The 14,530-nt window shown below is 50.0% G+C and overlaps 5 protein-coding genes across 5 annotated transcripts; 2 read left to right on the forward strand and 3 right to left on the reverse strand.

Annotated features, from left to right (window-relative positions):
* Nucleotides 1–243: 243 nt before the first annotated feature.
* On the reverse strand, nucleotides 244–1,587 carry COCCADRAFT_24527 (uncharacterized protein; the record flags this gene model as incomplete). The annotated part of the gene is made up of 2 exons (XM_007711928.1): nucleotides 244–649; nucleotides 704–1,587. 2 exons carry the CDS (start codon nucleotides 1,585–1,587, stop codon nucleotides 244–246), a joined length of 1,290 nt encoding a protein of 429 aa, XP_007710118.1.
* Nucleotides 1,588–2,094: 507 nt separating this feature from the next.
* Nucleotides 2,095–2,806, reverse strand: COCCADRAFT_3259 (uncharacterized protein; the record flags this gene model as incomplete). The annotated part of the gene is made up of 3 exons (XM_007711918.1): nucleotides 2,095–2,116; nucleotides 2,168–2,604; nucleotides 2,660–2,806. The coding sequence occupies 3 exons, from the start codon at nucleotides 2,804–2,806 to the stop codon at nucleotides 2,095–2,097; spliced, it is 606 nt and encodes a 201-aa protein (XP_007710108.1).
* A 664-nt stretch (nucleotides 2,807–3,470) lies between these two features.
* On the forward strand, nucleotides 3,471–6,991 carry COCCADRAFT_90458 (uncharacterized protein; the record flags this gene model as incomplete). The annotated part of the gene is made up of 5 exons (XM_007711969.1): nucleotides 3,471–3,587; nucleotides 3,810–4,839; nucleotides 4,933–5,411; nucleotides 5,466–5,727; nucleotides 5,799–6,991. The coding sequence occupies 5 exons, from the start codon at nucleotides 3,471–3,473 to the stop codon at nucleotides 6,989–6,991; spliced, it is 3,081 nt and encodes a 1,026-aa protein (XP_007710159.1).
* A 328-nt stretch (nucleotides 6,992–7,319) lies between these two features.
* Nucleotides 7,320–8,553, forward strand: COCCADRAFT_90513 (uncharacterized protein; the record flags this gene model as incomplete). The annotated part of the gene is made up of 3 exons (XM_007711970.1): nucleotides 7,320–7,708; nucleotides 7,793–8,241; nucleotides 8,351–8,553. The coding sequence occupies 3 exons, from the start codon at nucleotides 7,320–7,322 to the stop codon at nucleotides 8,551–8,553; spliced, it is 1,041 nt and encodes a 346-aa protein (XP_007710160.1).
* Nucleotides 8,554–9,081: 528 nt separating this feature from the next.
* On the reverse strand, nucleotides 9,082–13,853 carry COCCADRAFT_3262 (uncharacterized protein; the record flags this gene model as incomplete). Its single annotated transcript, XM_007711919.1, has 9 exons — nucleotides 9,082–9,452; nucleotides 9,541–9,891; nucleotides 9,943–10,583; nucleotides 10,635–10,692; nucleotides 10,740–11,053; nucleotides 11,131–11,238; nucleotides 11,283–11,901; nucleotides 11,991–12,661; nucleotides 12,781–13,853. 9 exons carry the CDS (start codon nucleotides 13,851–13,853, stop codon nucleotides 9,082–9,084), a joined length of 4,206 nt encoding a protein of 1,401 aa, XP_007710109.1.
* Nucleotides 13,854–14,530: the final 677 nt, after the last annotated feature.

Genomic DNA, 14,530 nt, shown 5'->3' on the forward strand with positions numbered 1-14,530 from the left:
GTTGGGTGGGGGGGGGGTATTTGAATACCCCGGACCGTAATGAGTATGATTTTTCTACATGTCGCCTTTTCAGTGTAACCGAATGAAAGATGAAGAGAAGACATCAAAGCTATTTGACCAGAGTATACATATCGAGTACTTTTTTTCCCCATGTCCATATCCTGTTACTCCTTTTTTCCCCTTCTTTTGCATACCCACGTCCTATTCCTCACTCAAGTTCAAGCTACCACTAGCCCATCCACGCTACCACTGCGAAGTCTCTGGGGGACCCCCAATCTGCACAGTTGGACCAACTGGCTCCTTCCAGTCCGGAGGCGTCGTGACCTTGTACTCGAGATAGCTAGCAACCAGCGGCCTATACATTTCCATGTGCCCCGTCACATCGTCCCTCACCAGCACATTCTTCGTGTTCAAGTGGTCAGGTCGAGTTTTTTCTTCGACGCTGAGAAAGCCGCCGGACAGCCGATCGAGGAAGATGTTGAAATCGTCTGCTTTGTTGATTTGGCAGCGAGCGCCTTGAGACTCGCAGTGCGACATGAGTGCCGTGGCGCTGTTGAAGTGCTTGAGACACTTGGGGCATTTCATGCGTGTGACGCGGTGTTCGCCAAGAATGTGCTTGTTTAGGTCGCCGACACAATCGAAGGTTTGTCTGTATATGTTAGCAAAGGCGAATCGTAGATATGTGTAAATTGTGTCAACTTACTCGCAGATGAAGGGACAGTGGTACTTGCCCACTATGGCGTCGTAGAACTTCTCGGGGTTCCAGTCAGTACTCATGGGATCCCAGAAGCGTGAGCGCAAGATGTTGATGCCGTGTTCCTGCTCCATGGCAGCGTCATGAGCCAAGATAGAGAAGTCTTTGGGAGGATTAGGCTTCGCATCGGGGAACAGCGTAGCAGAAGTGGACTTTTCCTTGCGGCTGACCCAGGTTTTAAGCTTGGGGCTAGATGGACGTGGCACTCCTTTGGGGTGGAGAGATAGCTCATCCATGACCGGGGTGAGGGTCGTATCGGGTTCAATGGCTTTGAAGTCGACTGCCTCAATCTCCTTGTCATCGTCCAACGGATCATCGAGCACGATACCACCTTCCTCTTCGTAATCAATAGCCGCGTCGAACTTGGATGTCTTTTGTCGAAAGCGGTCCAATGCCGGACCGCATTTCAAGAGCTCGCCGATCAGTTGCTTGTGAATGATGTGACCCTGAAACTGCGATGCCGAGATCACACCGCAGTGACCAAATTCGAGGTGCTCAATGAACAGGGAGGCACGGTAGAAAGATTCGTTGCATCCGATGCAGGTTAGCTTCTGGTCAACCTTGTGGTTGAGCTCGATATGGCGCTTCAGACCAGAGGTGCTCTTGAACTCGTCGCCGCACACACGGCATGCACGACCGTGTTCTGCCGGGCGTGTAATCTTATGCATGGCATAATCTTCGAACGATTCAAAGTCCTCATCACACTTGTAGCAGTAATCATGCTCGTCGGAATGTTTTTTGTGGACCCTCATCTGTTTCTCGGTATCGAAGGACATGTTGCAGTCATTGTACGTGCACTTGAAGCGCCGGATTGGCTCGAGTGAGGCAGGCATGTTGGCTTCTGTTGTTGAGGCGAGAGTGAGTAAGTAGAATTGCAAAGCAATGGTAGTTTTGCTCAGACAGTTGTGGACTGCCTCTGCGGGTACGAGACAGCTTATGTGATGGGTAAGGTAAGATGTCAAGTGAATTGAACAAAGAAGGGCAAACAAATTTACCTTGGCAGGGTCTGGAAGAGAAGGATGTAGAAAAAGAATTCTGAAGCTAGGAGGTGATTGGAACGTTGCTAATATAGAGGGAACAAGCGGTGACTGATCAAAGGTGAGAGATATGTGAGGCAGGAACGGTGAAGTTTGGTAGGTGCGGAGGAAAGTACGCTCTAGAGCCACAACAAACCCCTCTTACCCGTGCAATATAAACAGGGTAAGAAAATAATTTATACACTATGAAGAGATCTGGTTATTCTGTGACTGCGTCGCGTGAATTACAACACCTTCTGCGTCCTTGAGCGCTCGTATTTCCATGAATGCAAAAAATTGAATTGGATAGGTATCGTGAATGGTCTAGAATCGCGAGTATGGCAACCTGAATCGTCATTAGCGATGAATGAGGAGCTTTACTTTGCAGCAAACGTACCACTTGCCCCTCAGGGTAATCTTGGCCCACTCGCCCTTGTCATCAGTTTCCTTCTCCACCTTTGTGCTGAAAGAGATGGCGCTCATGATGCCATCTCCAAACTTCTCATGCATGACGGCTTTGTAAGCCTGACCATAGTTTTGCACAATCTCATAAAGACGGTAAATGGTAGGGTCTTTAGGAGGCATATCGAGAGTGCTGCCTCGGTTGGGGAATCCACCCAACTGGGACTCAAGCTTTCCTGGGTCAATCTCAAGGACCTCAGAGAGTTTCTGGACATCCTCGGGTGAAGCCATGGCTTGGCCGTAGAAGAGGGCAGCGATTGCGACTTCGTCACGTCCTACATGTTTTGCAATGGCTTCAAAAGTAAGGTTCTTTTTCTTCTTTGCCTCAAAGAGTGTTGGGGATGACGGGGGAAGGCGAGGGATAAGCTCCTCCTATATCTACATGAGCATGGCTCGACTGGTTTTCAGAATTTGTAGCAAAACATACGTTTAGAGTAGCAACAGGATGTTCTCCCATGGAGATGGGAGTTGAGTGGAAGCATCTTGCAGCAGTAAGAGGGACTACAGGCCGGACAGAAGTGAATGCACGAGATGCCAGTCTGGCGGAGACTGCAAGGCGGGGAGAGAAGGCCATGATGTAGGAATTCGCCACAGTGTATACAGCGAGAATGAAAGATTTGTGCGTATTATAGGGTAAAGAAGAAAGTGCAGCCGTTCGCGCAGCGGGATAATAGATATACATAGTTAGAGGAGCAGATAGATGTACAAGGGTACGTCATCCATCGCAACGGCCATCATGATTACGCGAACTTGTGGGGTACATGATGATGCAAAGCTTATCTATTTAACCCGCGGATGCCCCTGTGCTATCCCTTTGCTCAATAGCCTGGAATGTTTGTGAAGCGTTGGCCAGCAGAAGTAGTATGTGTGCCGTCGGTGGCAGTGAGGGGCCAAGGGTGAGGGGTGAGGTGAGGGGCACGGAGGACGGGTACGGGTACGGACAGGCGGTTGGATGCATGCCATCACTATCCGCCCCCCCATGTATCGACTGCAATGCTGACCAGGAGAAATCAGGGTACGCGCAATTGATTGGGCATCGGCGCGGATTCCAGCTCGTCCGTTCGCCAGCTACGTCGTCGCTCACACCCTTGCTGACCCTCCTGGCGCTAAGCCTGTGACGCGGGGCTTGTCCGACCACCTCGACCTCCAGCTCCGTCAGCTCTTGTAGCTCCCAACAACACAATCGTTCCGATTTCTCTCTTGACACTCACTCTCCCAGCCTCTGTGCCAGCACCGCCATGTCTCGCCGAGACGACGACTTGGCGTACGGTGAGTACAATGCCCAAGAAGGGCAGGAGGGCGATCGCGGCCTCATAGGCGACATGGGTCGGCGTTTTGGCTTTGGCAAAAAAGAGGTGAGTACCTACATACGCCTCCTCCAGACGCCATGCTGTCATTGCATGCTCTGTATCTACTACCAGCTTGCTGTATCCCTGGGGCTGCCCCACCATGACCGTCAAAGCGCCAGACTAGTCTCGTCATTCACTAATCTCGCCCGCTTTCCTGGTCTTTTGTTCACTGTATCGCCTTAAGAGAAGCTTGGTTCTCCAAACAAATCCCTAACTCAACATATACAGAATACCCAGCCCCAGTCTTCATCCTCACAGCAAGGTGGCGGCGGCGGCATGTCGTTCTTCAAAAAACTCCATGATCCTCTTCATGATTTTGTCTCCGATCTCAAAGATGCCATAAGTGGCGACGACAACAACAATCAGCAGAAACCCCCAGCGGGAACATCCGAGCAGACAGGACAGTCTGCTGCCGCCCAAGAATATCATCAGCAACATCGCTTCTCCAGCTTCGCCCCAGAACGACATGGCAACGAGACCAAGTGGTATGTCGATGGATGCTCGTACATGTACGCCGTATCCATAGCTCTCGAGCGCGCCAAAGAGTCCATCTGGATCCTCGACTGGTGGCTTTCCCCCGAGCTCTACCTTCGCCGTCCTCCTGCCAAGAACCAGCAGTATCGTGTCGACCGCATGTTGCTTGCTGCTGCTGAGCGCGGCGTCAAGGTCAACATTATTGTTTACAAGGAGGTTACCCAAGCCCTTACTCGTAAGTTACTGAATCCGTTGCTGCCCAACTATCTTCATTCTCTCCTACCGAGTTCGACGGACATGTTTACCAAAGCGCTTACGCGCATCGGCCTGGATGTCATATTCAAATCGCTTGAAGAGTGGGAAAAGACAGATCCGCTGATTGCCCCACCTATTACAGTCTCCTCAGCCCATACAAAACACCACTTGGAAGATCTCCACCAAAACATTGGTGTTTTCCGACACCCCGATCACTTGCCTGACGCCGCAGTGCTGCAATCGAATTTCTTTGCTTCTATGAAGAACATGTCTTTCACTCCGGCAGCACTCGCTCAACTCCCAGGAGATGGCCTCAAGGCAATCTACGGTGCTCACGAAGGCACAGTCATGTACTGGGCACATCACGAAAAGCTTTGCTTGATCGATGGCCACATCGCATTCATGGGAGGACTAGACTTGTGCTATGGCCGATGGGACACCAACCAGCACGCAATTGCTGATGCCCATCCTGGCAATATCGACAGAATTGTCTTCCCAGGTCAGGACTTTAATAATGCTCGTATGCTGGGTAAGTTAATATCTCAAGTTGCAGGGTTTGGTCAATATTCCATAGCTCTGCCGGCCAAGCTTTAGTCTGCTAGTAATGCTAACTCGGGTATAGACTTCCAGGACGTTACCAACTGGGAAAACAACAAGCTTGACAGGACCCAAAGCTCTCGTATGGGATGGTCCGATGTTGCCTTGTGTGTCTCCGGTCCGGTTGTTCAGGATCTGCGTACTCATTTTACGCAACGCTGGAATTTCATCTACGACGAAAAGTACAGCAAGAAAGCCACCCGATACGCCAGACTACCCGATACCAGCAGCGGTGCTCAACAGGCGCCAACTCAACAACGGGATTTCGAAGGAGACGAAGGAGAGCGTGGTTTCGGTGGCCATGAGGAGGGTGATCGAGGAATTTTCGGCCACGGTGGTCTACGCCAGAAGATGTACAGCAAGTTTGATCAGTACGGTCAGGGTCACGGTTCCTATCAACCTCACCAACAGTCCCATGCGGAGCACAGCTCGCAGAAGGGTGGTGTCGACTGCCAAATTACACGAAGCTCTGCCAAATGGAGCCATAACCTGGTCACCACTGAGGTCAGTAAAAGCGCACACCAATATTAGACAACCTAGGCTAACAATATATAACAGCATTCGATTCAAAATGCCTACTGCGAAATCATCCGCAACAGCAAGCATTTCATCTACATTGAGAATCAGTTTTTTATAACTGCCACAGGTGACCAGCAGAAGCCGATCAAGAACCAGGTCGGTGCGGCCATTGTTGAACGCATTGTCCGCGCTGCGAGAAATGGCGAGAGGTACAAGATGATTGTTATGATTCCGGCTGTGCCGGCTTTTGCGGGTGATCTGAAGCTCGATGAAGCACTCGGTACCCGTGCTATTATGGAATGTGAGTGACCAGAGACAGTTATGTCAACATCAGGTAAAACCAAAATTTGCTAACCACTTCATCAATTACAGTCCAGTACGACTCCATCAACCGTGGTGGTCACTCGATCTACGAGGAGATTGCCAAGGCAGGATTCAACCCAATGGAGTACATCCGGTTCTACAACCTTCGCAGCTACGACCGTATCAACTCCAGTCAGGTCATGCAGGAGACGGAGCAGCGCAGTGGTGTTTCTTACACGCAAGCTCAGGAGGGCTTCGATGCTGCCCACGACAACGCACGTGGCTACCAGGCTTATCGTCCCCCGCCTACTCAGGAATATGGCGTGTACGAAATGGATGGTTCCTCCGCCCCTCAACAGCAGTACGATGGTGGCCCACAAAGCCAAGGCAGGAAGAGCGACTATGACCGTTACCAGCAAGAAGCAATGAAGGTCGGTGGGCGACAAGGCCTTGGCGATGGACGCTGGGATACTGTCAGCGAGTGTTACATGCTCGGAGGCGAGGACATTCGTAACGTGCCCTGGGAAGGTAGTCCTGATGCTGAGATGGATGCTTTTGTGTCTGAAGAGCTATACATTCATAGCAAGCTCTTGATCGCTGATGACCAGGTTGTCATCTGTGGGTCCGCTAACCTCAACGACCGCTCGCAACTTGGCGATCACGACTCTGAGATCGCGATCATCATCCACGACCCCAACACGGTAGAGTCTTCCATGGACGGACAGCCATGGCGCGCGTCCGAGTTTGCCGCATCTCTTCGAAGGGAAATCTTCCGAAAGCATCTCGGCTTGCTCAAACCTCAGGACATGGAGCGACCAGATGCCAACTATGAGCCTGTAGGAATTCCCAACCAATACGATTGGGGATCGCAGGAAGATCGCCAAGTTGTAGACCCCATTTCTGAAGAGTTCTGGAACCTATGGAACTGGAGAGCACACACCAACACACAGGCTTTCGGAAAAGTGTTCCACCCCGTGCCTAGTGACGAGGTCAAGAACTGGAAGCAATATGACGAGTACTATTCTCGCTTCTTTGGTCAGGATGAGAAGGCCAAAGAGAACAAGAAGCCGTCATTGTACAAGTGGGGCCATGTTGTTGCCGAAAACTTTGCTCCAGGCGAGCAGGGTGTGCGCGAGGTCAAGGAGATTCTCAGCACGATCAAGGGCAACCTCGTTGAGATGCCATTGCTTTTCCTGAAAGAGGAAGACATTGCCAAGGAGGGTGTGGGGCTGAATGCTCTTACCGAGGAGCTTTACACTTAGTTTAGCGGGCTGAGTATGTTATGGTGAGCTGCACCAATTGGGTTTGGATAGCTAAAAGCCCATACCGCAATGAATACAATTGACAAGATTGAGCTTTCATAAAGACTGCAATGTGCAATGTGCAAATGGTACATGTTTGTGTATGTATATCGGTAGTTATGGAGGCAAAAGGCGTGTACTCCTGAACGGCGGCGAGAACCTCGTACTATCGGCGGATGTTGAATCCTAGCGCTGATCGCCCCTGGGTAAGCGTCGCGTATGTGAACTCCCCGGATTCGCGCGCAATCGTTGTGCGGTTTACCTTGGGCGTACGACCTCTTGTGTCGCCATGCCTCGATTACTCACGGCTCGAAATGCCGCGATACTCATCAACGTCGCACTCCTGACCGCCCTCTTCCTCCACCTGAAATCCGAACTCTGGGACAAGAGCGCCGTTGCGCCCGGACCGGCCAGTCTGACACACCTACCTGACGAACTCTACGACGAGCAACAAGCGAGCGACCAGTCGCACAAGCCAGAGGAGAAGCCGCTCCAAGCGAATGGCAGCGTCAAGGCGCAGCGAACGGCCGTGGTAGTCGCCAGCCAAAGTTCCGAGAACGCGACGTGGCTCGACGAGTACTTTCCCGAGTGGGAGAAGAACATCTACCGAGTCGACGACAAAAATGCGCCTCTCACCGTCCCCTTGAATAAAGGTCGCGAAAGCATGGTATACCTGACGTATGCGTCCTCTTTCCCTTGTACATAACCTACATTCCTATCCCCAAACAAACAGAAAAAAAAACTAAACAATGTCCAAAACAGCTACATAATCGACAACTACGCCTCCCTCCCCGACTACATCCTCTTCCTCCACCCAAACCGCTACCAATGGCACAACGACGACCCCGACTACGACGGCGTCCCCATGCTCCGCCACTTCCAATTCCCCTACCTCGCCCAACAAGGCTACGTCAACATCCGCTGCGCCTGGTCTCTGGGTTGTCCTGCTGAAATTAAACCTTTAGCGGAAGCCGGAGAGCACCGCGAAGCCGTACATGCAGGGGGCGATTACAAGAAGGCGTTTGAGAGGCTTTTTCCCGAGGAACAGGTTCCCGTGGCTGTGGGCGTGAGTTGCTGTGCGCAGTTTGCGGCGACGAGGGAGAAGGTGAGGGAGAGGAGTAGGGAGGAGTATGTGAAGTATCGAGAGTGGATTTTGGAGACGGAGTTGGGGGATGCGATTAGTGGGCGGGTGTTTGAGTATTCGTGGCATAGTAAGTTTTCCTTCCCCCTCCTTTTCCTCTTTTTTTTGAATCCCAGGGAATGGGTTAGCGGGGGGTTTCCGGTTGGGGCTGACTTGAATTGTTTTTGTGTGGAAAATAGTTATTTTCGGGAAACCAGCTGTGCATTGTCCGACGGCTAAGAGTTGCTATTGCAATGTCTTTGGGCTCTGCGATTTGACCTGTAGGGATCAGGGCAGTTGCGAGGGACGCTACACATTACCGCCTTACTCGGTGCTGCCCAAGGGATGGCCGTTGGTGGGCTGGGGTGGTAAGGAGAGGGAAAGAGCGGCTGAGGAAGATTAAGGTGATTTTGATACCCCCCCCCCCGTTATATGTTTACTCGGCTGCTTATGCTGTAAAGTGGGTTGGGGAATGGACTTGCTGGCGACCGAGAGAGGAAGAGGAGAGCTGGGCTGTGATGCTTGATCCCCACCTCACATCTTCGTGTATGGGTGGTGGGGGTTTTGTGTGGGCTTCCCTGACCCTGATGACGCAAATCGTTACGATATGTGCATTTATCACGCCCATGGTATTATGACCACGATATTTCCAAGTCACATGTTGCTACGATGCTGGTTTACAGTAAAGAGAAGGGGGGGAGCTATGTGTCTTTGGACGTTACAAGAGACATGAAACTGGCAATGGGATGGTTGCTCCTCCTCCTCCTCTCAAAGAAGAGGCTTTGTTCACGCCTTGTACATTATTTCCTGCCACAAAAGAGCAGTTCAAACACGAACGAAAGCCATATGCTACATTCTATTCATTGTAATTATTATACTCTTCTTCGAAAAACAAAGACAAGAAATCAAATCTGTATACACTGCAATAAATCTACATTAAAGTATCCGAACTCGAACTCGCATCACGAAATGCATCAACAAAGTGTCGCCTCGACTTTGACATTGCCTTTTCGCTACTGGACCTGCCTTCTTCGTGGCTCGGCGCCATCTCCACATCTGACATTCCTATTGCTTCATCAGGATCGTGCAATTCAACGTGGTGCTGCAGGTCAAGAGATGGCGTTGGCTTTGGGGGTTGCTGAGTGGTATCGCTGTGCCTATAGGCCCTGTAATCGATATTTCCGTCGCTTATAGGGCGATGCTCGATCTCGAGTCTGCTGTGGATATTCGATCTGCTTTCGCGAAGGGAGCGGCGTTTATCTGAGGTTTTGTAGGGTACGGTGTCGAGCATGGGTGGAGATGCTAAAGCAGTGGAAAGATTCTTTAGTTAGGTTTGAAGATTGATTTTTTGGGTCTGGGGAAGGGAAGGGGTAAATGAGTGTGGGCTTACTGGTTTGTTTCACGGCTTCGCCTTCGGTGAGATTGCGTGGGAAGCCGCTGATGGGGAAGCTGGTGCTGAATTTTGGTTGCTTGCGGTCGTCGATGAGGTGAAGGTCAATGGATAATAATGCTGGATCCGAGGCCACGGGTATGACGATTGCGCCCAGGTTGAATGATCGACTGTCTACCATATCCTCGAGGACCTTGCGGCTCAACTCAATGTCCTGAGTGTGCTCGACGTTGCCCACTTCGGAGATGCGGAAGAAGGGTTGGAACTTGTAGCGTTGAAATTTGAAGCGAATGTGTTCCCCAAGGAAGCGCAGATCGTCGGATCCATCAGCGAATCTGCACGCTATAGTACCTTTGATGTTTTTAGTTGTATTCATCTGATGGAGATACTGTGAGTGCATACCTTGGATGGTGAGCACACCTCTGATCTCTCTGGGTCGCCCAATCTTTTCGAAATAGAACGAGCTGCCAATGAGCCGGCCAGCGATCGTTTGTATCATAACCTGTGACTCGGGCGTGCGAAGTGTATCAGCAACCTCCCTCTGCAAGTCGTTGACTTTCTGCGTGTCGTCCATCTTGGGCACTGGGCTCCTGACATTAGGGTTCAAGCGTATATATCTCTCTGCCGCAATAGGCGAAGACAGGCCCACAACATCGGTGCGGAAATCTCTCCATATATTTTCAGAGTTGAGGATATCCTCGACGCGCTGCTTGGCGAATTTGAACCAAGAATCTACTTGTGGGAAGACCTTTGATATCTTGGATCGCTTCTTCGTTAGTTCGAGCGCTTTTCGAACTTGCATGCGTCTGCGATCAGATCCGGCAATTGAGGAACCCTCCACACCCGACTCATGATATCCAGTCCCAACAGACAATAAGATATCTGGATAGCGCTCTTCTACATCCGGCCAGAGGAACTTGGTTTCGCTGTTGGCTATTCGTACTGGATTGTTGTGCTTGACAGCACCGTCAATATAACTCTCCTTGGTTCTGCCATTGACGAAGGGCTTGAAGAAGAATGGTGCAGCAGATGTGGCTCTTGCACTAGGCCAATGTCAGCTGTAAGCCTCAGGGCTCTTACGCCGATACACTTACGCTTCTCTGACTTTGAGGTCGTTGTTAGGGTCATCTGGGCGAACTGGGCGGTAGCCAACTGTCGAAAGTATAAGCTCTGGTCAGGTCAAGCGAAAGGCGACTTACTTCCAGATTTACTCGCACGATTATAATTCGTGAAGATCACAACCTCCTCACCCGTCTCAGTGGCAGCTGTTACAGCAACTTTCCGTGTAGAGCCACTCATATCCTCTGGCACTCCTCCGAACATGGCTTCGTCCCCGAAAGCTTGGTGTAAAGCCTTCTCAAGCGGCTTGGTACGGTATTTGCTCCTCATCAATTGGAGACCACCAGGATACCTGGAAGTAAACGCAGTTCTCACCAAGCTCAGGAACGTCTGCGTAGACTGTTCGATGGACCAATTTTTGACTCCAAGGCCAAGTGCAAGCAATCCGCCGGTACTAAGAATGGTCAACTCTCGCTTGCTCATGTGCCCAAATTCCTTCGGGAACTAATGGTAGACTCTACAGCGACTCACCTGGTGCCCACTATAAGATCAAAAAAGTCCTGGATAGGAATGCGCCCTCCTAGTTCTTTCTGGATCTCCCCAAGAACACTTAGAATGACAATGCCTCTCATACCGCCACTGCCTTTGTTAGTATCATTTTCTGGTGAATGCGGTTTACTTACCCATCAAGTGATAGCACCCGCACACCAGCGAGCGGAGGCTTAAAGTGCACCGGCCAATGAGCAGAGAAGACGGTTTCGTAGTCATGGAGAGGACAAGAAGCCATTGAATATGAGTGTTTAAGCTCATTATGGGGGTTTCCGTAACTTTTGATACAGGGTGTACAGAGCACATGTCCGCAACGTAGAGGATGCTCGGCCAGTTCTCGAAGGCAGCAGTAGCAAGTCAAGTGACTGACAAACTTCTGGGCGCCACCCAGACGCTTGTAGAATGCCGTGATGTTGGCGTGGTGGAGTCTTGTGGTAATATCCACCTCACTCGCAGATGGGGTTTGCATGAGCTGGGAACTGAGCTCAACTTGAAATTTTGCAAGGTGGCTCTCCAAAAGCCGAGACCAGTCTTTGGCGAAGCCAGTAAACGTAAAGTTGGACTCATACGGACCAGTGCCAATGATGATACCCTTTCTATTCTGATGTCCCTTGTTATGAGTCTCCTTCACATTCACACAGCGGCCGCGGTGCATATAGTTGAATGTGCATGGCCAGTAGAGCGCACAAAAGTCTTCCAGTGCTGTATCACAGTGGGAGAGGTATTGCTTTTCGAGAATTTGGTTTGCCGGGCCTGGAAATCTCACGTGTTAATGAATTGTGAATTTGGGATTTGGGGTAAAAGAGTGTAAAGAGTGACTTGAGTGGGGTTGCGCTACGTACCTTTAAAGTTCTGTCGAACACAGTCCAACCCAATACAAGAAGCTACCATAAAGCTCAATTCCTCGAAAATCTTTCTGGGATCATCGTACCGAGCCTTCATAGCAACAGCCAGCTTGAGAATATTACCTCCAAAATCCAAAGGAATGGGATTGATTTTGAACGAGGCGTCCATGAAGTCGAATGGTTTGTTCAAATCATTTGAAAAATGTTCGAATGCGGAATGCAGGTATACGTTCAAAGCGTCGGAGTTGAAAAGCATGCGAGACCTACGCTTCGTATTGAATGACTCTCTGCACCGCCTAGACAGCGTATCGTGAAGTTTTTGGATCTGTTCGTCGATCATCATATAACGGCCATCTCCAGGTATCCTTATAACGGTGATCGAGGAATAGTAGCATAGAAGAAGATCTTTCACGGTGTGAATGTTTCTACCCTTCCCACCCCAATATTCTTTTAGCTCTTTAAAAGCTGGGTCTCGATCGACTGCACCAGCGACATCAGCTAGAAGAGATTCCGTTGCATATTCAGGGTCCCAAGCGCTCTGATCGACTTTGGTACTTGTCGCGTTGAGAGCAATGATGGCGTGAGGCAGGATAGGTTGGTTGACTGACTTTTCAATGGACGATCTAGCCCATTTGATCAACAGTGTGAGCACAGTAGACTCAAATGTCCTGCAATATTGAGTCAGATTTAGAAAAGATAGTTGGAGCAGGCCGACAATGATTAAAAGAAAAATATAGGCAAATAGTAAACACAACGGAGCATTAAGGTATAGACTTTTAGAACTTACTTTGCATTTCGCAAGACGAACACGATCACATCCGAAAATGTGTATAGCAAACGTGGATAAAACTCTGTGACCGCGTACTGACGTTTTGTCTTTTCTGGCGAGTTCGCCCATTTGATTTCTCGACGTGTGCGATTCAATCCTCTGGTAATCTGTTGTAGTTTGGGATGCTCTCGGCGCATCTCTCTCCCTTTCCCCCTCTCTTCAGAAGTATGTGACGCCTTCTCGCGATACTGAGCGCTTATTGGAGTGTTTTCGCCGCCTTCCAAACCTTCGCAGTCTGCGAAAAGCATGGGATGTTCTGATAGATATGTGGTTGGATCACTGTAAAGGTGAACATCACATGACGTTGGTATGTTGCTGTTCGTCATTGACCCAACTACTGGTGACGGGAACGCCCATTCGCGCGAGCCGTGTATCCTCTCTTGTTGATCTATGAGCATTTTGATGAGAGTACTCTTTCCAGCACCTGTTTGTCCAATAAAAGAGACGATCTGGGGATATCGGAACTGGTACTCATCAGTATTGCTGTCGGCCATGATAGCAGCGTAGCGTCCACGGTCATCCAAAATGGATTTGTTGTGATTGTCACGCGCCAGCCCAAACCATGTCGTATCTTCATCCTCGACATGCAGAATTTGCTGTTCATGGTAATCTTGGGGTGGGGCGAGGATGTCCTTTAGTCTTTGGACGATTGTTGGATTGGCCTTCTCATGGGGTAGGCCATCGGGACCCTTCCGACCCAATTTGTGTGGACCCTGCTTCCCCCAACAGTCATCGCAAAAGTTCATGTCGCAGTAAGAACAATTCCAGATAGGCTGTATATGTACACTACAAGTATCACAGACTGTAGATGAAGGCTCGTCGTCGTCTGATGCCTCTTGATAGGTAGGTACCTGTTCCCTGAAGACGTTTAGCCCACGAGAAGTGCCGGTAGAGACTGAGCTAGGATCTTGGCTAGATGGCCTAAAGATATTGGCTTTGGAGGTATGGCTAACGGGTATCTCATCTCCGTGCGGAGAGAGACGAGCCATATTCGGTCCCTCTAGGATCCATTTCTGGTTCGAGGTGGACATCTAGGTAGTGGTGCAAAGAGTAGTAGTCCGAGATTTTTGCAAGTGGATAGACCATAAAAAACTTGCTAGAAAGTTTTGGCTTCGGTCGGTACTTAGTAGTGAGGATCAGGCTGAGCTGCAGCCTGAGGGCTGAACCTCAGCCTTGCAGCTGACCGCATGTGGTGGCAAACAGATTCTGAGGTCCTCAAACATGGGATACAGACTGGCCAAGGCATTAGAATTAAACCAGTTGATCATTGTATGTGTCTGTAAGCTACTACTTGTGGTGGCTGTGTGCAGCCACTATGGGTAAAGTTCGATAAGAGAAATGCGCATCTTAGCTACAACAGGAGACTTACGACCGAAGTTTTTGTGAGGAAGCCACCGCCCCAAACGAAAAATAAGCCGTTGATCATGGGACCAAACGATATTTTGCAAGACATTGCGCCTTGAGCGGCTGGCTTCTTCCTACAAAGGGCGATAAAACTGCAGTTTCCTACGGCTGTATGCAGCCACCAAGTGTTAGCCCTGACAAGGAAAGGGTATCTCTCAGCTATAATGAAAAAAAATCAAGACTTACCGCGGTTCAGGTCCCTTCAAGGAAGGATGGCTTTACATAAGGATTGGTAGGTGATGATGAGAAGACTGAGCAAATGGACCAGAAGTAAACATATAGAAGGACTACGGGACTTAATCTT

This window comes from Bipolaris zeicola (assembly GCF_000523435.1).
Source record: "Bipolaris zeicola 26-R-13 unplaced genomic scaffold scaffold_36, whole genome shotgun sequence".
Classification (NCBI taxonomy): Eukaryota; Fungi; Ascomycota; class Dothideomycetes; order Pleosporales; family Pleosporaceae; genus Bipolaris; species Bipolaris zeicola.